This window comes from Gavia stellata, chromosome Z (assembly GCF_030936135.1).
Source record: "Gavia stellata isolate bGavSte3 chromosome Z, bGavSte3.hap2, whole genome shotgun sequence".
NCBI classification, from domain to species: Eukaryota; Metazoa; Chordata; class Aves; order Gaviiformes; family Gaviidae; genus Gavia; species Gavia stellata.
Genome location: NC_082637.1, coordinates 71626578 through 71651680, shown reverse-complemented (window position 1 = coordinate 71651680; position 25103 = coordinate 71626578). Strand labels below are relative to the sequence as shown.

The window sequence follows — 25103 nt, the reverse complement described above, 5'->3', positions numbered from 1 at the left end:
ATTTTTTCTTTTTATTTAAGTGGTTTGGAAATCTGGTTACAATGAACTGGTGGAATGATCTGTGGCTTAATGAGGGACTGTCATCTTACTTTGAGTACCTGGGAGCTACCTTTGTTGATCCCAAGCTTTCACTGGTAGGTACTAACACTTACTGAAGTAAGCAAGCTAAAGTAGCAAACTTCCAGCATGTAGCAAGACAAGGAAGGTGCAGGAGATGGGATTTAATGAAGCCATGGCATTAGTAACTTAACTCCCCTGCGAAAGACCAGCAGGTCTTGATTCTTCCCTGGAGGGTTTCCGTCTTCTGGGGGCTGTGATCAAACCCAGCTCTTCTACAGCTGGTGCAGAGGATGGCTGGACAGCTGTGATTCTGCAGTGACAGGGAGTTGGTGTTTTGCCCTAGATCTGTCATTTAACAAACCCAGCTTTCTCTCCTGGGTTCTGTAGCTGATGGTTTGCCTGCCTGCCTGTCCAACCTCTTTTCCAAGCACCCCATACCTGCGTACCTTTAGTGAGCAGTGAATAAGTTGGGCCATTTTGAGTCTGTTTACCCCACTGGGTCCATGGATGTCTTCTTGTGGGTAAGGCAAATATAATGCACATAGCTAATCCAACAGCAGGGTAAAACTCCTTCCCGTTCCACCCAAATGGGAATAAGCATAAATCCCACAGCGTATTAGAAAACTCCATCCATCATTAAACTCTTGAGACAGGAGGATAGGTGCTACTAACTGTAACCATGAGATGAGGTGCACTTGCCTGTGCAATCATAAATGTCTGTGCACAGTGCCCTCGGCTTCTGAAGAAAGGAGAAGCCTTTAGTCTGGGCAGGCCCAAGACTGCAGTCAGTCCAGTCTGCTTTTTATTTGGCTCAGGTGAAATACCATTGATCACTTTCCTTCTCTAATTCACCAAAGTACTTAATTACATGCTTAATTGGAAACTAATATCGGCATGTCAAACAAATTCCGTCAAAAGCGTTTTTAGGTCATGGGATATGCTAACCCCCTGCTTTGAATGTCAACAACAACTCACTTTATTCTCTGTAAAGCAGTATTTTAATATCATTGAGAAGTATAAAGGCCACCAAATTTTAAATTGGAAAAAAGTCTTTGTCTCCTTTTTAATTTTAATCTTTTAATTTAGAAGCTTGTCTTTCTAAAAATCAACAATTGCCATTTTATTTATGTCCATAAAGTAAATTTTAATACTGGGCAGTTACTCCATTTGATAAATTACAGTTAAGTGATTTGCGTTGGAAATCCGGAGTAAGTTTCACAGGTGCAACAATACAGTGCAGTTTTATGGGCCATACACATCCACAGAATCACAGACTGGCTGAGGTTGGAAGCCACCATTGGAGATTACCTGCTGCAACCACCCTGCTCAAGCGGGGCCACCTAAGTCAGTTCCCCAGGACCGTGTCCAGATGGATTTTGAACATCTCCAAGGATGGAGACTCCACAACCTCTCTGGGCAACCTCTGCTGGTGCTCGGTCACCCTCACAGTGACAAAGTGTTTCCTGATGTTCAGAGGGAGCCTCCTGTGTTTCAGTGTGTGCCCATTGCATCTTGTCCTGTCACTGGGCATCACTGAAAAGAGCCTGGCTCAGTCCTCCTTGCACCCTCCCTTCAGGTATTTATATACATTGATGAGATCCCACCGCTGAGCCTGCTCTTCTGCAGCCTGAACAGTCCCAGATCTCTCAGCCTTTCCTCACATGTGAGATGCTCCAGTCCCTTCATCGTCTTCGCGGCCCTTCACTGGACTATCTCCAGTAGCTCTGTATCTTTCCTCTACTGGGGAGCCCAGCACTGGACCCCACACTCCAGCTGTGGCCTCACTAGTGCTGAGTAGAGGGGAGGGATCACCTTCCTCAGCCTGCTGGCAATGCTCATCCTAACGTAGCCCTAGATACCATCAGACTTCTTTGCTGCAAGGACATATTGCTCTCTTATGTTCAACTTGGTGTCATTTGTGTCCCCCGGTCCTTTTTTGCAAAGCTGTTTTCCAGCTGGGTGGCTCCCAGCACATACCGGTGCCTGGGCTTGTTCCTCCCCAGCTGCAGGACTTTGCACTTCCCCGTGTTGAATTTCATGAGGTTCTCGTCAGTCCATTTCTCCAGCGTGTCCAGGTCCCTCTGGATGGCAGCACAACTTTCTGGTGTATCAGCCACTCCTTCCAGTTTTGCGTCATCTGTGAACTTGCTGAGGGTGCACTCTGTCCCATCATCCAGATCATTAATGAAGATGTTGAACAGGACTGGTCCCAGTATTTGCCCCTGGGGTACACTGTTAGTTAATCTCTCTGAGTAGACTTTGTGCCACTGATCACCACCCAGTTACAAACTGAACCCTGAAAATTAAATTTACTGGCTGTTTACAAGGAGAAAAATCGGTAAACAAATTTGATCCCATGAAGTGGAAGCCTGTGTTCTTCTCCTTGAGAAGCAGAAGCGCTCAAAGTGGCCTGCAGTATTTTTAAAAAAGTAGTTTTTTTCTTTACCTTTGTAATTTTGTCATTTTCCATCCAGTCTTAGGAGAGATACTCAGCTGGGGGAATGAATCATCATTTGATAAAAAGAGAATTTCAACAATTTCCACCAAAGGAGCCATTTTCCATCCATATTTCTTGCCAGATGACAGCAGAAATGCCACATAGTTAAGCCTTGCTACCCTTAGTAGCTTAGTTTTTAGGTTACTACTCAGGGTTGCAGCAGGAGAAACAGAGAATTTAGGAGGAAAATGCTGCTATATTAATGACATACAGATGTAAATGAGGCGCAAGTTTTCAGTTTTCAGTATTTGTTCTTTTGCTTTTTAACATAGTTGGCTTATTTTTCCCTGAGGATTACATTGTAATCGTTTTTGTCAGGCCCAAGCCCACAGTCTTCTCAGATGTAAAATTTTCACTGCCCTGGTTAGTAATGTTGCATGTGGAAAATGTTAGGATCGGGTGTAAGGTCCCTTTTACTTCATGGGAAAGTTAGGGAGGGGCAAAAAGGATCGTTCGTTGTTTATTGACAGACTATTTCTACTAGTGCTAATCTCATAATTACATTATCTCCTGAGAATAAGTATTTTCTCTTCAGCTCACTTAGATTTGTCTTTTTCTTGCAGGAGAAAATCTTTTATGATCATGTTGTACAACCTGTCTTAAGGGAAGACAATGAAATAGCAGTTCGATCCCTGTCAGAGAGTGAAGACAAGATCAAAGGATCATTTTCTTTAATGTCTCTGTTTGACAGCATCACGTACAACAAGGTTAAAGAATACAAGATTCTTCCCCTTCCCTTCCTTTCCTAACCACCTAACTAATGGTAGGTTAAACTAAGTAGGTTTGAGAGGAACAGTGGAATATTCTGTTGCATTACAATGCTTTCTGTAGGTAGTTTTGTCATTCAATGTTTGTTTCTGCTGCACACGCAAATATATTGGATGTTGCAAATCTTTTTTGGCTATGAAAGAAACGGTGAAAACATTTTTAACATCCGTGAAATATGAAGCATAGAAGTAGCCTGACTAACTTCTCTGGAATACAGTTTAAAAAAATGTTGCAATAATAATTGAATAATAATTCATGTTTTCTCATAGCTTTTTTTCTACTCCAGGGGGCTTCTATTACCTGGATGCTTTCTGGTTTCCTGACTGAGAAGTTGTTTATCAGAGCACTCACTGTAAGTTTGAAAAACTGACATCTTCATCTTGATTTGTAAGCTTGAAAATTATGATTGCACAAATTACTGTTTGTCTTGCTGATGCTTTTCATTGAACCCTCATGAATTCTGATGCTTCTGTTTGTTTCTGTACAGTCGTATCTGAAAGAATTTTCCTTCTCAAATGCTAACCAAGATGATCTCTGGACCCACATACAGATGGTACTCATTTTATCTCTAGTATTCTTGCTCTGGTGTTTGGCACAGTCCAAATTTAGGGTGTATACTGTTTGTAGAAGACTGCACTGGAACTTGGCTATCCCTAGTGCAGTCTTTCCCTTCCATAAAATTTGCTTTGCTGGCTCTTTCAGCTAATGTCTTCACAAGTGTTTATTTGGCTGCTTTACCGCACTTGAGATTAGTGGAGCTAAGTACAAGCAGTAGAGACAGGAGGTGGGAAATCAGGGCCAGGTGGAGTTTTGGGTTTCATGGAGATTGCCTAAGCCTACATGAAATTGCATAGCCTATTCTTCTGGAGCTTAAGTTTTGCCAGATCAGAGTGTGTAATGCTCTGGGCTTGACGATCCAAGATGCTGATATGTTACAGGTCCAGCAAAGTCTATACCCAGGGCAGTATCTCAGCCTTTCACCCTTTGCTGGTTTTGGCATATGTCTGAATAAGAAAAGAGGTGCTAATAATAGGTTTATTTTTAAAAATTCCACTTTCCTGTTCCTCTAAAGAAGGCTTCCATTGTGTTGCAGAATCAGTCTTAGGTTAAGAACAAGAGTGCCACAATTTCAGATATGCAAGGCTGTCACATCTTTTAAGCCAACAGAGGCTGTACCAGTTCACACCAGTTGGGACTCCAGCTTAGTATCTTTTTCAATTTGTCTTTACTATTCAGTTTGTTCATTAGGTAGTGACTTAAAAGTCTTTGTGTTCCAGCAGCTTTATTTGAGTGAAATTAACAAATTAAGTCTGTCATAGCCATACAGGGTGTAAGTATATTAACGCTAAAAAGATAAAGGTTAGCAGTCAGGTTATAAGAATGAGAAATGTCACGTCAGTATTTCTTAGTTCCTAAAAAAGGCTTATGCTGTCTTTGTAATAATGTCAGTAATGTCCTTTTCAGTTTGTTACCTTGATTTTTTGCATGAATCAAAGATCAGCAAACTGCTTCTAGGCAGTTGCATTTTCTCTAACATGTTAGAACAACCCCTATACTGTTGCTGAAGCAGTATCAGTTTATCATAATATCACAGTAGAAAATATCTGTTTATCATAAATAATTATAATTCCTGTTTCTCTTGCAGGTTGTAGATGCACAGGATGAAGTTCAGTTGCCAGCATCTGTAAAAGAAATAATGGATTCCTGGACATGCCAAAACGGGTTTCCAGTTTTGACATTAAATCTAGCCACTGGCACAATCAGTCAGGAACAATTTCTTAATAAAAAGAATGAAAACAGTACGGATTCTTACAAGTACGTTTAGCTTGTGTTTTTATTATATGTTTATACCCTATTTTTTGCAGGAAGCTCTTCAGTTAAAACATTATGTTTTGACCATCGGATTTTTTAAATTTATGTTTTTTCATATCTTGAGTTGTCAAGTAAAATGTTTGAGACGAGAGTTTGCAATAGTTCTGAAAGCCACCTGTTTTGCCAAAACGTCGCTTTCCTCTGGAGTAGTGACTTTTGCAGCCACATAATGGCTTTTTAAGGACAGACACAGGCCATGAATAGGTTGCAGGGCAGGAGTTTTGCCTGGAAATGTCTTCTTTCCTCATCCCTCAGTTGTACGGACTGGGGACCTGGGTGAACCATGCTGTAGCGTCTTTCCAGTGCACATGTTCCCAGTCTCTTCTGTTTGGCAAGGGCAAACAGGTTGCATTTAAGTACTTAAATAAATGACCCCTTTCTCAGAAAATGCTGAGTACCTGACATGCAGCTCTGAAGTTCCTGTCAGTGAGCATTGCCGAGTCCCCGGTGCTTTTACAAGCTGTGCTACTTATTTAGATGTCTAAAAACAGCGATAGAAGGAGCTGCCTTTGGTCACCCATTTTGGAAACTCATGGTTAGAGTTTGAAATTTCATGAAATTCAGCAGCTGTCGTGAGTGTTGGGATACATGGACAAGGGCCTATGGGATGAGTTCTTACCCAGGGAAAAAGTATAAAGGAGGGCAAAGCCCAAAGCATTTTTTCCCTGGCTGCTATTGCTGGTCATACAAATAGCCAGAAGAGAAATTTTGCTGAGAACCAGAGAGTTTCCTTTGCTTCCAAGCTCCAGAAAGCACAGAGGATTAGTCCGTTCAGCGTCTCTGGTTAGCTCAGATAAGGTGCTGCAAGTTACAAATGTTAAGTCCTTTACTGTAGTTTCAGCAAGAGGCAACAGCATATGAATTTAAGCAAATCCAGGACAAATATTAAAGAATTTTTCATTTTCGTAAGCAACTTCAGGGTTTTGTAGCTTTCATCTGTTTTCGCCGGGAGGTTTACATTCCCTCAGAAAGGAAATTACAGTTGTCAGAATTACAGTTGTATTGCTCGCCTGGAGCTTTTTTTAGTAGATACCCTCCTGAAAAGGAGCTTTACGTTCTCCAGAAATAGGGTGAAGTGTAATAAGTGAGGAGAATAAAATTATTGGCTGAAGAAGGAAAGCCAGAGTACAGAGATACAGTGGTATTCAAATACCTAGCATCGAACAGTAGTCTAGATATGAGTGCCTATTTAAATCCATGGTAAAACTCCCTTATCTTTGTTGAACTAAGTGCTGATCCAGGAAAAGTACCACCATCTGATGAGGTTTTGTGTATCAGAGAGGAGAGAAGGTAGATGGAGATTCCTGTAAGAAGGAACTCATCTGCAATGTAGTTTAGCATCAGCTGAGAGGGTTTTTTTTTAGGCAAAAGAACTAATTATATTATCTCTTTTTTTGTTAAGTAACACATGGATTATTCCTATTTCTTGGATGAGAAATGGATCATCACAACCCTTAGTGTGGCTAGACAAAAGCAGCAGTAAGTAATGTATTTGTTCACACATGCTAAAACCAGCTGATAAAAACACGCCTAGCACTTCTATAAACAGAATTTGAATTGAACGGGGAGATAAAACTTTATTACAGAAATGTCTATGTTTATCTATTATGCTAATTTTATGTTACAATAGCAATAGATTTTCAAATAGGTTAATATATTTTTTCTATGTTACATCAAACTTCAGCGTATGTTTTTAATAATATAGTAGAATGCATATTATGAATAGAGATTTCCACAATAATTTTGATTTTGTACACAAATCCAGATTCTTAGCTCTTCATGCTTCTGTACTGTTCTTACCCCAGCAGATCCCATTGGTGTTAATGACAGCTTTTGAGTACAGGTAGGATGTCAGCTGTGGTATATCAGAAAATGATCAAGCTCAAGTAGTAGATATGAAGACTGAAAAAGATTAAAACCAGCTGTGTGAAGTGACCCAACATTGTCACACATGGATATCTGTAAAACCAGAAAATTAATATTTTCAACACCATGTGATTTGATTTGATTATGCAAATTAAATGCAAAAATACTCATCAAAAGATGAGAATTTTAAAAAGTTTTAAAGGCTTATAATAGAAAAATGAGTTTATGGGCATCTCCAAGCAAATTAAAAATTCAGTTCTTTCTCATCTCAGTGCTTTCCAATAAACAGCTCTATTTTTTGAGAAAGAAGAAGTGTAATCATTAGCATGGGGTAATTATTTTTCTTTGGCAAGTCATCCCTGAACTCCATCAGGTTTTGAATCAGTTACAAGGAGGTGCAGAGACTAATGTGTTTGTGGAATGCTTAAGAACAAAACTGCAATACGTTGTGTGCATATCCCAGCTCTCCACCCTCTGTTTGCAGTGGTTAAAAGCTACTTTCCCACTTTTTGAGGCAGTAAGATAGCTTAAGTGATCATTTCACAGTATATGGACAACTAATTAAGCAAACAGTGGATGTTTATTCCTCTGAATGCTTTAGATTTAAAGTTAAAGAAATCAGTGATTGCTAAGGTGTAAAATTAGACAATTTTCAGAAAAGAATTGTTAGACAGCACTTGCTTGGAAGGACTAGTGTCATGTGCTAATTTTTTATTACTGAAGTGATAACAGTTCCATTTCCATCATGTGACTTAAGAGCTACAGAAATTATGAAAAAAACCCATCATGTTGCATCTGCCTGAAGAGACTACGATAAAGTAGAAATTCAGGATTAGAACACATTCCACTTGTATTTGAAAGCCATGTATCAAACTTACCAGACACTATTCAGTCAAGGAACTTGCATTCATGTTTTAAGATGAAAAAAAAATAAATTTCCTTTTTGACTTTTCAATGCATAAATAACCAAATGGTTTCTTAGCAAAGGTAGAAATGTTAAGGGTAGTTTTAAATTTAGTTAACATTTTGTTCCTGTGAGATTAAAATGGCTTCTGGTGGAGAACTGTTAATGAAGTCATTCAGAGGTATTCATGAGAATGGTTTTGGTAAATGAAAATGAGGGATTTCTTACCAAGCACAGTTTTAACTTGAATTTTGGAATAGTTGATGCAGTGGCATAACGATACATAACAAGGAAACATCAAAAAGCAATTTCGTGTATGTGTATTTTTGCTGCAAAGAGCTATGCAGGACCTAATTTATCTTACTTCTGAACAGGTTAAATTAAACTCCAAGCTACAAGCTGGGCTGGTACCAGTAAGCCAGTGTGTTCCTTCAGCACTGCACTGTACAGTGTTAAAAGCCTGTCCTGTTGGTTTAGGGCTCCTCAGGCAGTTTCTACATACTTGGCCTCTGCCCATACAAGTGTGTTGATCACTGTCCCTGTGCAATACATGTCTGCACAGCAAAAAAAGACACACTGGGAAAAGGGTGCTGTGATGGTATACCATGTTTCACTCAGCCTGGGGAGTGGAGGAGCATAGTTTTGTTATTTTAGCTGGATCTAAAAGTTCTTTTGATGACTGGAGCATTGAACCAATATGCCATTACAGGGGAAGTAGTGCTAGTGCCATATTCTAGCCATCCATGCTGGTTTTAGATGTTTTTCAATGGTTCAGCCAGTATCTGTCATGTGCCACTTTTCCCTCTCATTTAACTTGTGAAGATGACCGAGGATGAACCCTGTAGTACTTGCTCTGTCAAAACACGTTGAAGTCTCAGTCTTCTGTTCAGAGTGGAGCAGTGCTGTGTCTAGACTACTCACCAATATTGATTTATTGTCTTAAGAGAGTTTACCACCTTCTTTAATCAAGATGGCCATAGCCAGTTAAAGCAGCATTTGAATCCTCTTCTGACGGGGCAGCTTAGAGCCTTCAAGGCTGCACTGGCTCCTTCAGATGTACTGTAGGCTATCAGGAGCAAGTAATCAGACAAGGACACATAAAGTAGGTAGTAGTGAGATGAAATGGGACTGCAGAAGGAGGCCTTTAGTGAGTGATATAACTCAGAAGGACTACGGGACGTTTATTTAAAATAAATTTTTTGATTACTTGTTTCTTGCATAAACTTAGCTGCTTTGCTTTCCTTGATCTGTGTTTATGTGAATACTGGTAGCCAGTCAGTTCTTCCATAAGGTACTGAATGTTGCATTTCGGAGCAGCACTGGGAGCAGCAGGCATGCTGGGGGTGCGTGCCCTGCAACAGGCATGTTGAAACAACAAAGTCGGTACCGAGCCCGCGGTCGGGACGGTTTTCCGAGATGAATAACTCAATAACAACTAGTTTGTTATTAAGCAGGCATTCTTTAATACAGCGCTGGGCAGCACTGGGGATTTGTCCACCACGAGTGCTCCAACGGGTTAGCAAAGCACCTCAGTTCATATACAGAAAAATCATACATATTCATCAGAATTCTAAAAAGGGCGGTCTTATGTGGATGAGTTCCCGGAATTCATTTGCATAGTCCAAGCATGCGCAGTAAAATTAGGGTTAGGGTCTTTTCACCCTCTGGTGGTCGTTCATAGTCTTCCTCACACTGTCCGCTAATTGAACTTCGGGCTTCCTTTGTCCATACATGGTCATGGAATTGGCTCATCCATCCTTTGGCCTCGGAATGTTACAAAAGGGTCAGTTTGAACTAGTTCTTTAGCACTTATCTTGACACAAACGTCTCGAGTCCCTGTTATCAATGATATACTCAGGAGGCATAACGAGCTACCTCAAGGCCCATTTGATCTTGCCAGGAAGGGAGTTACACGTCTTGAAACATCCTATTATCAACTCTGCTCAGCAAATAATTAAAACTATGCAAGTAAAGCTTTTATGTATCACAGTAGGGTCTCAGCCAGGGACCGTCAGTGATTTAACCCTTCATTCAATGTGAGCGTATTGCTCCTCATCCAGGCTGTTTATTCTCGGGCAACCTTTCTGAACTCTCCCAGCTGCCGATGAGCTATAGGGTAGGAGCAAAGTGGGTCTTCAGCCTCCCCTTTGCCACCTCAAGGTGCTCAGTACCTGAGAGGTCAGTTGGTTGTTGAAGTTCTTCTGCTGTGCAGAGCAGAGATCAGAAATGTGCCAAGCTTTTGGGGAATTCTCTTTGAGTCCAACCTCAAATGTGTCTAAGATCTCAGAAGAGCACCGAGTCCAGTGTTTATAAATGCAAGACAATTTAGCAGTGCACAGAAAGTAAAATGATACTATTTAATGTCACTTTACAGAAGTCTTTCCTGAAATGCAAGTATCGGAGTCAGAATATGACTGGATCCTGCTAAATGTTAATTTAAGTGGATACTACAGAGTGAACTATGATCAATTAAACTTAAAAAGATTAGCACACTTGCTTGAAAATGATCCAAAGGTAAGACCATATTTGTTTTCTCAAGTTTATAAACAGATTCTTTCCCTGTATTTCTTCTTGCAGTTCTTACCAGTAATCACATTGATGAAAACCTGGAATAATGAGAAACTCACATATCACGTAAGAAGAAATGATCCACCATTGCACCACTAAAGTCACCGGCAGCCTTCTGTAGTTGAATAGGAATAGGCCCAAATAGTTTCACATAAGCATGAAAAATAACTTTACATGAGATGGCATTCGGTCTTCAAAGATGCCTTAACAGCTTGTCATTCTTCCAATCTCTTAAATTTGGCTCAAAGAGTTATTGGTATGGATGTGTGACTGAGCTTTATCTGCTGTTAGGTAACCATGGAGAAGGAAAGCTGGGAGAAAGCTTTTTATTTCCACATTTCCTCAAAGTGCAATACTTCTGCCAGTGAAATTTTAAAAAAATTGTCTGACTTGGGTTTTTTGGTTGGTTTTATTTTTCTTTTTGGTGGAGATTTTTCTTAGAAGTTCCAGTCAGTTCTACTTGGGCTCTTTCAGTCCTCTACAGACACTATAACTGAAAGAAGATTTCATCCCACCTCTGACTTGCCACAGCTTGGGCTGAAGGTGAAAGCGGTACAGAACAGCCTATACGTGCAGCTGTATATGGGGTTGCATAGTATTTTAACGTTGCCTAACCCCAGAGTGAACCAGAGGCTCCAGTAGTAATGTCAGCTTATTGGTTTTGGTAACAACGGTGATAAAGTTTAAGCTTTCAGCGTAATAGTCATCAGCGCAGTCAGACGACTTCTCCAGAAGGTCTGGACGTGAGGCTGATCAGAGCACGGGTGTGGTTAAACCTTTCTACAGCACACTGGCTTCCATTCTTCTAGGCTTTTTTCTTTCACAGCAAATCTAAGTCAGCAGGAAATTAGGTGTGTGCTGACTTGGGGCCCTTTTTCTGGCAACAGTCAGTGGGAAGGTTCGCTTGATCATCAGCCATGCCAAAGGGGCTTGGAAGCAGGGCGGAGAGGAGGAGGGAACAGCTATCCTCGGCAGATCATGAGCTGTAGGCAGGGGTTCACCTATGGCTCTGCCTCAGTCATTTAATTCATGATAGTGCCAGACACTCTGCTCTGGACTAAACTGAATACGTATTCTGAACTGAAGCCTGAAAAGAAAAAATGTACCAAAATGATATAACTAGGATATTTTTAGGAAATGTAGTGTTTCCATATTTTAATTTTCATTACAGCATGCAAGTAATAGGAGTCTTGAAATTCCATGCTTAATGTACTGTAGCTGTATCTTTATACATATAAATATATTATGTAGCTTTATATTTATACATTTTTAGATATAAACATCCCTAAAAACACATATATAATTTCAGCTTGAAATGCAGGATACATTTTATGATGTTTTGTATAATATTTTGGCTTAGAAAAAGTGTTAAGGACGGATCTTACCCTTCTGAAACATAGTAAAGCTTTTTTAAAATCTTAATGACATGTTTAGATCTATTAATTCCACATGAATGCTTTCTGCAGGCTATTCCCGCTGTTAGCAGGTTCCAGCTGATAGATGATGTTTTTGCATTGACACAGTAAGTATGTTTCGAATATGTCATAGAAAATGATTAAACTACATGATAGCATTCAGCCTTGCTACTTCTGCTTCGTTCATTCTTACCCCTATGTACCTCATAAGAACAACAGCTGTTTTGACGAAATGGTGGGGGAATTAAGTATTTAATCCATTCTTCTGTCAGTGCTGAGTAATTTATTTCAAAATGTCTTTTAACTTTTGTTCCCACTCTTAGGAAATATTTTAAATAATGGCATTGTCATGAGTTTTTTAGGGACTAACCTGTATTTGTTGTAATAGAAAAAAAGATTCTGAATGAACATTCTGAATTTTCCTTAATTTATTCTGGGCTATCTCAGCTATGCTGTCCTGCATCACTCTTAATACTTCTGTCATTTCTCTTGCTGATGGATGACTCAGTTGTTGATGTCTGCGGTGCTAGAGAGGTCAGCAGTACTGCAGGGGGCTGAAGAAGCAATAAATATATCTGTGCCTCAAATGTAGCAGAGATCCCGAAAGCATCAGATACCTATGATGTGGCAGCTCAGGGAGGAGGTGCCAAAGGATATTGCCCCCCCTCAGAGGGGGGCAGCTCTGAGAAGAGAAAGTAAAAATTCCCATTCCTCCTCTCATACAAATGTCCTTTCTCATAAGAGAGCTCAAACCTAGTACGTAACAAGCAATGTAACTGTGAAGTACAGAACTGTGCTCCTATGTAAGTACACTAGAAATGTTTCTGTTCTTGAGGAGAGGGGCTTGAACTGGAATTGGGAAAGAATGAATTCCTTGCTAGTTCCACACTGAGGCACAGAAGTGCCATGCTGAAGTTGCTAATTCCAAAAATAGTGTGCATGTGAATTGAATTGTTTGATTTTTACAATAATGTATATTCCACAAAAGAACCTGTAATGAAAATATGTTGTTTTGCAATAAAAATACAAATGTGTAACTCAAAACAGTGCTATTTTCCTTCAGTTTGTTCTAGTGAGACTGACGCATGCTGTAAGTGTGCCTGTACTGTATCCTGCACACACAAGCAGAATAGTCTGCATACTGCCATGCTTACTGCCATGATTGTCCTATTATTTTGATAGTGACACTGTGTTCTGTAATAAATGTTTTGAGAGCACAGCTCTTAAAGTCACCATTGTTTTATATTTATTTTATTTTTCCAATGTCTTTTCTGGGTCACTCTCCACACACTATCCTGATGTTTTATTGTCAGTTTCATAAATAAACAGAAATTTGCGGTAGGTAATTAATGTGAACAGGTATGCTCAAGTATGAGGTTTTTTATCTTCAAATAGGTTTGGATATATTCAGATTGAAACAGCGCTTGAACTAACAAAGTACCTTGCCAGAGAAGATGAACTCTTCATATGGAATGTGGTATTGTTAAACCTAGTACCTGAGAATTTGGAAAGTACTCTGAAGAACTACGAAGTATATCCACTTTTAAAGGTATCACCTTTTTTGTTAGTTAGCAAATATACTAGACCATTTAAATAAATCAGACTAAAATGAATGTAATGATGACTGCGATAGGTCATAGTTCTTGTCATTCCCTTTGCATGATTTTGTCAACTTTTTTTTTAAATAGGAGGATGTATTTATTCATATCAGTTAATGATAAATATCATTGAATTGTGATCAATTCCTATTGTAAAGCAATAATCTATTCACATTTCTTTACATTACGCTTGATCCTAGGTTTTTGTAAAACTGACGATGCAGAAGATGCAGCTATCAGTCAGTAGTAAATGGTCAGTAGCAAGTAATGAGAGTAACACTGCTATGTATAAAGCGGTTATAGAATGTATGTGCTCTGCGGTTTGTACTGCCTTCCAGTTGTCTTCATGGGGAGAAAGAAGGAATTCGGTTTGGATACTAAATGAGATGATTCTCTCCCATATTTGAGCTGCCTGAGATAATATTGTCTTATTTATTTCCTTGACTTCCATTTGAAGAAGATTTCACTTTTGTTTAAAGTGCCATCCCACAATAGCAGTTCTCTTAAGTTCTAAAAGTAAAGCTATGTTTAAAATACGTGAGAAGAACTTATTTTTCTGTCTTTTTCTCTGAGAACGAGCATTTATTTTCTTTCATAATGAGTTCAAAAGTTGTCATGTGAAATGGTAACTTCCCAGTTTGAATGGATGTACAGGTGTATTGAATTTTAGACCCTATTTATATACTTTATTTTAATGTGCTGTGTTGTCAGGAAATTAATAGTGGGAAATTTTTAGGATAAATCTGAGTAAGTAAAGCAAAATACAATAAAATAAAAACTTGCATCTAATTTAAAGTAATTTTTCTTTCCCTTCTTTTAAAAGAAATACCTTTTAAAGAGAATGTTGCCAATATACCATTATTATGCAGGTTTTATTCGTCAAAATGTTGATGCTTTGGAAGATGACTATTTTGCTCAGTAAGTACTCTGCTTTAATCTGAATGTAAATGAATTGTTATTTTTACTGTCCTATAAGTGTGTGTTATTTATGATGACACCTCCAATGAAACTGGAGTATCAGGATAGTTTGGGATATTTTCAGTCTATTTAGTGAACGTAAAAGATGATAGTTTAGCTTTTGTTTATGGGAGAACAGGCTCAATAGGCTGCTGCTAGTTGGGGAAAAACTGACAGCAATGAACTTCAGATGTGATTTATGGATCAATCGCTAGAACTTTAAAATAGTTTCTTTTGCAAGGCTTCTGAAGCCACACAGTCTTGAATGTTAGAATGATTTGGACTAGATGCAACTAGTTTCTTAAAACTACCAAACAAAACAAACAAAAACCTGAGAAAAATTGTAGTACATTGGTAGCCTCACTAATGTCCATGAATATTGACCCTGTCATTGGTAGTTTAATTTTTTATTTTTATTAAACCTCAACTGTTTCTAGTAGAGGTTCTCCTGGGTTAACGGCATCATGTGTTAAAACTGTGCTGGTTAAGCATAGTTCAAGTTCTCCAAATGTGGAATACATATCTTTTATTCTTGCTATTTTGGCTTCCCTTCAAGAGTGTATTTGGAAAAACTTTTTGCAACAGCATGCTGGCTGGGCCTCCAAGACTGTTTGAACCTGTCAGCTGAACTGTATGCTAAGTGGATGGACAACCCTGAGTACAAGTAAGAATGATAATGTGCTTTTAGAGGTGTGCATGCGTAAGTGAGGTGGAAATTTGAAGGACTTTTACATGGGGGAGGCAGAATGAGAAATGTCCCTGTACACTGCTCTTCTTTCTCAACAGATTGACGGAATTTAAGCCTAACTGTGCCCCCCGGCCCCCTCCTCTTCCCCAAATCCCAACTTTATGATGATTTTGTAATTATTGCTTTTTACATAGACTTTACAGGCTGGAGGATGCAGATTATTGCCATGAAGACCAAAATCTGTTTAGCCACATAACAGGTGAACCTCAGATCAGGGCTAATATCCCATATTGTCCAGTCCCTTTGCTGCAGTACAGCAAAGGGTTAACCTTTGGGTTAACCTTAGGGTTATCATGTATCCTTACCAAAGGATAACCTTAGGGTTATCATGTATACTAACTCAGTTTCTAAGCTTCTCTTAGCAATACTGAGTGAAACAATGTTTGCAGGATGCAGGCATCTGCCTGTGGTGAGCTCATCAAATTGCCTTGCATGTTTTCTATTCGCGTAAAGAGGTGCTGGGAACTGCTGTCAGCTTTTATGCTGATATTGGAGCCTAGTGGTCAGGTTTCTGGTCTGTGAGGATGGAGTCTGGGCTCTACCAGGATCAGACTTTCTGTATTGAAGTATTGCATTGCTAAAGAAAATTTACGATGTATTGAAATTCTTACTCTCTTTTCCTCCCTCTTTCTTTTCATGTTTTTAAATGCAATAGTCAAATAGTATTGGCACTGGTGAGTGAATATTTACAGTTTATTATTATTTTTATTTATTGTTGTTGTAATAAATATTTTGTTGTTACTTGTATCTCTGTTGATATATGTAGTTGGCTAAGCAAACTTGCACTTTTATGTTTGTGTTTTTTTAAAGAGCTTTGTAGTGATCATCCTCATAAAAACCAAATTGTGCTTTGCAGTTAAACTGAAAAGTTTAAATAGCCTAAATACATTCTGTTATGTTCCAGAGAGAATATTCTCGATATGCCGCACTAAAAGCAACAATTATACACTGAATTCTCAGGCTGTTTTCAAAATAGTCACCTGTCTTCCCCTATTAATAATATTTGAATGTTTGGGGTTTTTTACTGGTGGAATAATACTTACCTTATCTGAGTTGAAGAGCTGAAAAGTCTGTGAAATATATTAGTTGATCTGGTTTTGAATTAGATGGAGAAGATTAATTTCACTGTCCTTCCTGGCACTGAGATAAATTCAAAGGGACTTTACAATGTCACAATTCACATGGCTGTAAGTGTGAAGAAAAATGCAACTATGAATTTTACTAAGTGAAAAAAATGATCATGTTTTAAGGAAAAAAAACATAGGACACTTCTTAGGTTTCCCATGACAGATCACAGTTCCCATTCAGTTAAAGAGGAGGCTTTTCATATGCTGGATAGAAAAGGAAAAGGGGGCAATAAACTTTTGACTCATATTTCACAGGCAGATCCCTTTAGATGCTCTTATGTTCTCTATTTTGAGAGCAAAATTCATAACAGCACACTATAGCTGTTCTGCCACGGGTAGAATGCAGCAGGATTCTCACATCTGTGGAAAGGAGTAATGCTTTTCCCTTTCAGATAAGGTGATCAACTTTCAGCTGAACATTTCCAGACAGTTCCTGGCAGAACTTAACTGGACTTGATATGGTGCATTTTCATCTGTTCCCTGCAGATAACCAGCCAAGAGCCGTGATTTCCAGCCAGTTTCTCAGTTTTACTCTTTTTTGCTTATAGGAATGAATCTAGCTAAATTAATGTATTCTCTGTGGTGCTGTTACTGGCATGTCTTCTTTTGAAGGAAGGAAACGAGTCTAGAGGGAGGAACAATGTTGCTGTACATTTTAGTTATTTACTAAAGGTAACCATATACTGCTGTTGCCCGCAAAAGTTAAGAAATCACGATGTCACTTCTGCATTGGCTCCAGGAAAACGTTGTCAAATAATCCACCCTTCTTCCCAGCAGCTTTTTGCATCTTCCCCAACATCCAGAAACGAGAGAATCGTGGCAGGCCAGTCATCTCAAACCACACAACCACTCCCAGAAAAAAATATCAAGATTAATAAGCTCCACCCCTCATCTAATATAGTATCATGCTCCAAAGTCCTTCTAGACCACGGTGGACTTCCTCTGTGAACTATGCAACATAAACCACTTCAGGGCCACCGTAGATGTCACCAGCCAGTAGACCATTTTCCATAGTAGGCTGCCTGTACAGCCTGCCTTGAATGCTGAACATCAGAGCTGCAGCCAAATGATGCACAGAACTTGTCTATTTGCTTTTCACCCACAACAACTTTACACTGAATAAGCAACATTTTCTTGAAACTATTGGAATGGCTGCAGTAGCAAAATAAATAGCTGTATTTTAGCCAAAGCAGCTTTACCCTGTAATCACCCTACTGTGGCCTCTTTCTGCAACATTATGAAATTATTATTAAACAAGTTGCTAGACCCTGTAACTCAAATAAGATCTGTCATAAAAGGATTCTTTGCAGGACTATTCTTTACCTTGAAATAACCATTCAATCTCAGTATGCATCATTCTTGGTAGCGAATCCCTTGTCTTCCAGCACATAGCCAGGTAAATGAATCCAAACTCTTTTTTGCAGTAAATGTAAAACATGCCCACACTTTCTGTTATTATGCCAGTGAAATCCCCCACCCACAACAGGACTATCAAAATCCCTGCATCTTGCATTTTCACTTAACAAGTGATGTCTGTCATGCAAAACACCAAACTCTCTGCCTCATTTCCACTAGCCCTTCATATTTTCCAGAGTTTATAACTTGTCTCTGCCTTTTGCTTTGAAGATTGCTGTCATAGAGCCTTCCTTCTGACTAATATTGTCTCTCTTTCTGCTGGTATCATCCCCATTTTCACTAGGATGGTCTACTGAAACTCAGAGGAATTTGCTCAATTCATATCTAAATTTGAATTTGCTGCTTCCAGTTTTGGGCCTAAAGAATGGCTTTTGTGACTAGAAACTTGTCTGGTTTTCCACGTCTATCTCCTGATCTAATGGAAGATAGTTCTTACACCTCTACTTACCATGCTGGTCTTATGTAACGCTAGGCAGATTAACAGTATGCCATTGGGAAGTTAGATGTTTCGATTGTAGCAATGGGACCCATTCTCCTACAGAGAATTAGTCCAAAATACCATTAATTTAAACTGTTTTCAGGTAGCCTGCGTGGTAGAATACATTGCAATCACGAGAAAGCATTGACAATGTCTTAATGTCAGGGACACATTATTGCCATGGAAGAAATTTTCTGTTCAGCCTTTGCACATGGAGTATTACACTGATAATATTTGCATTTAGTTTCTGTTATGAAATTCATCACCATGTTGAGGACTCTCCTTTGGGGTGGGAGTAATAGGAGGCTGCCTGTTGCATGGAGAAATATTCCTTCTGTTTCTATTTGTGCTGCACATGGCTCTTCCTTCTGGGTGCATTCACTGAAGAAACTTTGAAAAGGCTTGTCTGGGATGATGCTTATATGCAGCTGTACACTCTTTAATGGTGTGATCCATGTCCTAGACTGTCATGTGAAAGAGTGGCACTGTATGTACACAAAATAGCTTGGTCCAACTGTTCTAAAAAACGTTTTTGGTTTGCCTTTAAACTGCATGCTTTTTAAATGTTTAAATCATGAAAAAAACAATCAAATTTCCTAGCTTTATTTAGGTTGCCATTTTACATTTGCTTTCTTGTGCATCTTTTAACTGTAAATAAACATTTGTTTTCAGTTATGTGTTAACTGCTGGTTTTGACTTTACAACAATACAGTACCTTTTAATCATATTTTGCTTTGCAGAATTCCCTTTTTAATTAGAAGAACGGTCTGCTGCTATGGTGTTGCAGTGGGAAGTGATAAAGAATGGAATTTTGCATGGCAAATGTATAACCATACCGACTCCACAAAGGAAGATAGAGACATCCTGCTCTCTGCCATGAGCTGTGCCAAAGAGTCATGGTTACTTTACAGGTGACCTTGATCAAAGTATATCTTTGTGTATATAGAGGTAAATCATAAGAACACAAATACTGTACTATGCAAAGCTGATGGAGGTTTGCCTGCCCCAGAAGCATGTGTCTTACAGACCACTGGAAGAAGCTTAAGAGTTTTCTTATGGAGAAGTATGATAAACAGGGCAATTACAAATGATCCTTCTGCTGGTATAACATCCCAGATGCTGCTAATCACTGAAAAAGGGATTTCCCGAGCTGGTAACTAGTATGTCATGTCTAATAGTGGCCCTGTCTTCTGTCAGAATAGCTAGCGACCTTTTGAACTAAAATTATACCTTCAGGATTTATAGCAGACTATGGCAACACATCCCATAATAGAATTGCATGTTGTATGTTCCTTTTGGTTTGTTTTAAACCTATTTCATGTTGTTTTTTAACTTGGAACCCACTGGCTGCCCTTATTCTCTGCACTGTAAGAAACAGTAATTACCATAATTTGCTCTGACATTTTTCCCTACCATTTATGATTTTATATAATTTTCCCATACTTCTCCCCCATTTATTTTGTTTCCAAACTAAAGTGTCATAGTCTGTTTAGCCTCTGTGTGAAAGCCAGATCACCCAGGTTAAGGGCAAAAATGAAAATAGACTTAGTAGCAAGCTGTTTGCCATTTGAAGTGCAGACTACACTGAAAAGTAAGTTTTTTAAATTTCCAGCTTCATAGACTCATAGAATCGTAGAATATCCTGAGTTGAAAGGGATCCACGAAGATCATCGAGTCTAACTCCTGATTCTGTGTGGGGCAACCTAAAAGTTAAGCCATATATCTAAGAGTGTTGTCCAAACGCTTCCTGAACAGAGTTTGGAATACTGTATTTATTATCATTCACTGGCATCTATATAAAATCTTTTCACTTTATCAGTAATATATGTTGAAGCTGAATTCTCTAATCTGTCATGTCCACATTACCTAAAGGATTCATCAAAGGACAGAAATCTGCCAGTGATGACCTAAAGAATGATAATCCAAGAATTGGCATAAATTCAACGGGTCTAAAGCTCTGAAAGTAGCAGAGATGTTTCTCCTGCCAGCCACCTGCTCTTGTGATGGTGGTCATTTGAGAAGACAGAACAAATATGCCTGAGAAGAAGTCAAGAAGGGTTGCAAAGAGATGTCCACTCAACTATGCTAGTCTTCCACCTAACCTATGGTCCGTTATTGACTTTGTCATTGGCACAGGCTAGCACTGATCCCTGACAAGCTCAGGGAGTTGTGATGACCTCCTTCCTCCCTGTGCCTTAGTAGTTGATAAGCCAATCTATTTTTCTAAATGCCACCCTGAAAGTCTTTTGGGGTGAGGAACGTTAAGCTGGGCTTTTCCTGGTCCTCGGTGTATTTTGTCCGTTCTGTTAAGCATGGTGGTGGCATGCAAATTAGAGAAACCCAGCTCATCTACTCTACCCATAAAGCAGCTGCCTGCAAGACCTGGTGAGAAGATAACTCTTCAACAGTGCTCCTTGAAAGCAGGAGCATGCAAGGCAATACATTGAGGCAACGAAGAGAATAGTTAGTTACTTTTTCAACATTTTCAGGCACTCGGTGCCACTGACATCATTGGCATCACTGACATCATAAGTAGTTCCTTAAAAACTTCTGAAATCATGCCTTAGCCCCCGTGAAAGCATCCAAGACCCCTTGTTATCGGGTCTTATCATAGGGGACCCTATAAACAGGTCCCCTTTGCATAACAGAGTGTGCTGGGTCATTCTCTGGGCTCCATCTGTGTCACAGCAAAATGAGTCTCCAGAAACTGAGAAGCAGTTTGCCCTTCCACGGGGTTGTCTGGTAGGAGTGGTTGTCTTTCTGTAACACAGATAAGAAAAGCACATATATCCACCTGATATGCCACACCCTCATTTTTTTGAGAAGTGGAGAGTTAGTGTGCAAGAACAGGGGATTTCACCAACATAAGGACAAAAACCAAGCTGAATACACAGCTCAGAGTGACATCACCTTTGGCATAACCTTTCACATTCTGGTATTTGCTGAGACAGGAATTTTCCTGAACTGGATGATATTTTCAGATCATCACTGTTAAACAGCAAGTGATAAGTACAATAATTACCTTCTTTTCTAACAGATACTTGCAATATGGACTCAGCGGTACATTGTTTTCTTCCAATTGTACTTCAACCATCATCTTATATGTGGTGACTAAGGATATTGGGCACCGTATAGCCTGGGAATTTGTTACAGAAAATTGGCCACTTTTAAGTGAAAGGTATGGTAAGCAATCAGCTTTGGGTTCCCTTTATTTCTGTGGCTCTTTGGTTTCTTCCTCCATCTTTACATCTGAGCTGTAAAATGCAGTACAGATGTTCCTTCCAGAGATGGCTTTTTTGTAATGATTGATGCAATTCCTTAAGTATGCAGAGCAGGGTTTTCAGAGGATTCAACTCCGAACAGGGCTTAATGTCAAAGAAGAGCTCATGTCAGAAACTGAATGCTTTAAAAATTAGTCTGTTCATGACTGATTTGGTGCTTTTAAGTGTTAAATTTCCTGGAAAATCTGACTCTAGAAATGAGTTCATCCACTAGCATTTCACAAACATGGGTGTAAAATGCTGGAGTAAGATTGTAACCTCTTTTCCAAAGAGAGTACGGACAGATGGGGGATTGGAGCATACAGGTTTACAAGCGCTGCAAGGACCATCTGCAGTATTATTCCCTGACTGAAGTCCTAACCCATCTCCAGCCTGCCTGCAGTGATGCAGGGAAACTGCAGGTGAGCTTGGGCTACCTGTCTCGAGCAAAGCAAGTATTTTGGTGTCTGTTCAAAGACTCCCTCTCTCCTTGGCAATGGTGAAAAGCAGCAGGGCTGTGACAGAGTACATTCCTGCTGTCTTTGGTGGCAGAGGAGTCTGTCGGGAGCCATTAGTGGCAGCATAACCAAGGCTGGCCATCTGGGAGCATTCAAATGCATATCTATATTGCTTATGCTAGAAAAGGCAAGTTGTAGCAGGTTTGTGTCACACCAGCTTGTTCCCGCACAAAGCTTTTCTGTGTTCCATACTGATGAGAAATTTGCTGGGAAACTGACCCATTATTTTCAAACTAAAGCACTAGTTTGAGTGTTAATTTGTACACCATCCTCAAGATACCACCAGCAACACCAAGTTTTTAGAATCATTATCGGTTAGCCTTTCTAGCTCAGTTTTGCTGTATGGGCTCACAAAGATTATCTGTTTTAAGCAACGAATTCACGTTACCAAAGTAGAAATACCAGAACTTATGGGGAAATGAAAATGAAGGGTAATTAGTGTGCTTCATCCTGCTCAAATGTCTAAATTTAATATTGATGATACTACTTGAAAAGGGGGAAAAAGAGTACACAATTGCGACTGTCAGCTTAGTTGGTATTTCCAACATGGTAAATAATAACTAAACAGTGGGAGTATTTTCAAATGAGGTGAAATTTAGTGTATTTGTTAACATGCTGTTTGAAGGACCTTTATCTCAATTTTACAGGTATGGGAAGGAATTACTACATGATGTATTAAAAGTCATGGGAAGATTTGTCAATACAGATGTACAGATCCAAGAGGTAAAGCAGAGAAGCAGTTAGTTTCAACTTTGTTGCCAGTTTGTAAATAGAGGTTTTTAACTCTCTTTGTTTTTTAAAGAAATCGTAGAATGTATTGCATAGTGTTGCTGTGTTGAGACATTGAGAAAAATGATGCTTCCTCATCTGTGAAATAAACATATGAACATGCATCCACAGCTCTGCAGTCTATGTGTGCCGTTAGTTGTTAAGCATGGCGTGAAAGTGTGCTTTTGTGCAGGGATGGACGTTGTCCTGCTCTGTGTGGTTGCCGTGTAAGAGGTTGCCTACCTGTGCACTGAGTAGATGGCTTGCATGTGTGATACAGTTCTTTCCTTTTGACTGCATGGCAGCCCAGATGAGCCCATGAACAGTACTTTCTAATTGGGCTGCTGTACATCTGGAAAAAGGGGATGGGTTTTGGGAAACCTGCTGAAGGGTGGAAATCTGTGGGAGGTGGCTGTAGGCTCTCTTATTTTATTCCCCATAATAATCCACGTTAGTGCCTGTGACAAAATAACTATCACTGCTCATTTCATACTCTTTTCTTGTTCTTTTACCTCCAGTCCAGGTCTTCTCCCCAGATTCTTTGCCAAAACACTATTTTCTTTTCTCAACAGCTCAGCTTTTGTGGTGTCTGCATGTGATCCACATCTCTGTCCAGCCCTGAACTGCTAATATCTGTCATTACAAGAAAAATTTTGCTTCACTTTTTTGCTGTTGGTTGATGCATGCGTGCAGCAAGTAACTAAGAAGGGGTGCTTAATGAGGAGAGCAAATCAGAGAGTTATCTCCTAAAATCAAAGAAATCTCTCTTCAACATTCATTCACCTTCTGTTCTTTAGGGACAAGTTAACTCCCCAGGGTGGAAAAAGCAATAGCCCAGTGCAAGATTTTAAATTAACCTTCAGGTTTGGAACTGAGTCCCAATAAATATTATCAAAGCTGTCTCATTTTCCTCTTTAAAATCTGTTTGTAGAGATCATCTTTGCCATGATGTCTACAGGAAACGTACCAAAAGTTGGGCTGCTGGCATGTTAGGTTGCTGGTTGTCATGCTGACATCTATCTCATTTCTCTTGTTCATTTCCTGCTCCCCCCCTATATTTCTTTGCTATTCTTCATTCCTCTCTTGTCTTCTGCTCATTAGACTGATAAGAAAGACTTCTTGTTCTGTGATTGTAGAACAGGCAGCACAAGAAGATTCTGCTACCCAGCTAGTCCTAGACACTGTGTGGTGCCACCAGTACTAGTGAAGTTGGCTGCATTTGAAAGGATTTCAGAGGGATGGAGAAAGGGACATTCCTGATGTGCAAGGAGCTTTCCCACATCAGTGCTAATCAGTAAGCTTGCCCCATCCCCTTCTTAGTCTCTGCCATCTCCCCCTTTTCTATGCGCTTCTGTCTAAAGCATCTGTCAGGTACACCGTTCCTTGCTGCAAGTGAACTTATGTGAACTAAGCTCATGTGTTTGTATCTTCAGTTGCAGGTTTTTTACAATGCTACACTGGAAGAGGATGAGAGAGTGGCTACTACGGTACTGCTGGAGTTTACAAAATTTGAAAATATGGAAAGGAGAGAACTGCTAACCAAAGTTGCCAACTGGTTACAGAGAAATGTAGATGATTGACTTGGAAAACAATTTCCAGTATATTTTAGAGTGTGGTTCACTAGCATTGTGGTATTCATTTTAAAATGTAATTAAACATAAAGCACATTTTTATGAGTCCTGTGGTTGTCTTCCCAACTGGAAAGTCAAGCTAAAATAATTTCTAAAGAAAAGAAAGATTCAGCAAGGGAAATAAGAGATATATTTTCATATTAGATCTAAATTAATTTCCTACAGGGTGAGTTGTTATTAGGGATGTGTTGCGAATAATAACAACCTAACATACAGATACAGTCCTAAATCCTTTGTTTCTTGTCATTCAAGCTTTATTTTTCCTTAGGAGATCTGTACTTAATCTGTCTACATTCATATTTGTGTTTGATTAGGAATATGCTGTTGAAGAAACCCTCCCAGTTGTCTCAGTTTAGCATGCTTCAACCCTCAGGACAGTCTTGGAGTGTGTGAACTGGATTCTTTTTGGATGAAATTTATCTAGGAGATGATGAGCTCCTGGTGTGCAACGGTGTGGTGGGTTGACCTTGGCTGGACGATAAATGCCACCAAGCCGCTCCATCATTCCCCTCCTCAGCAGGACACAGGGGGAAAGAAAAAAACAAACTCATGGGTCAACATAAAAGCAGTTTAATACAGCAAAAGCAAAGGCCGTGAGCGGAAGCAAAGGAAAACAAAAGATTTATTCTCTACTTCACATCAGCAGGCTATG

The 25103-nt window shown here is 39.4% G+C and overlaps 1 protein-coding gene across 1 annotated transcript in view; it reads left to right on the top strand.

Annotated features, from left to right (window-relative positions):
• Positions 1 to 24400, top strand: part of LVRN (laeverin) — a 39198-nt gene extending 14798 nt beyond the window's left edge. The window contains exons 6-20 of the mRNA XM_059834126.1: positions 21 to 134; positions 3121 to 3264; positions 3612 to 3677; positions 3813 to 3878; positions 4971 to 5140; positions 6600 to 6676; positions 10342 to 10481; positions 12002 to 12057; positions 13346 to 13499; positions 14372 to 14466; positions 15062 to 15169; positions 19015 to 19185; positions 21312 to 21452; positions 22700 to 22775; positions 24254 to 24400. Of these exons, the coding sequence (XP_059690109.1) occupies positions 21 to 134; positions 3121 to 3264; positions 3612 to 3677; positions 3813 to 3878; positions 4971 to 5140; positions 6600 to 6676; positions 10342 to 10481; positions 12002 to 12057; positions 13346 to 13499; positions 14372 to 14466; positions 15062 to 15169; positions 19015 to 19185; positions 21312 to 21452; positions 22700 to 22775; positions 24254 to 24400 (1725 nt within the window). The remainder of the gene's footprint in view (positions 1 to 20; positions 135 to 3120; positions 3265 to 3611; positions 3678 to 3812; positions 3879 to 4970; positions 5141 to 6599; positions 6677 to 10341; positions 10482 to 12001; positions 12058 to 13345; positions 13500 to 14371; positions 14467 to 15061; positions 15170 to 19014; positions 19186 to 21311; positions 21453 to 22699; positions 22776 to 24253) is intronic.
• Positions 24401 to 25103: the final 703 nt, after the last annotated feature.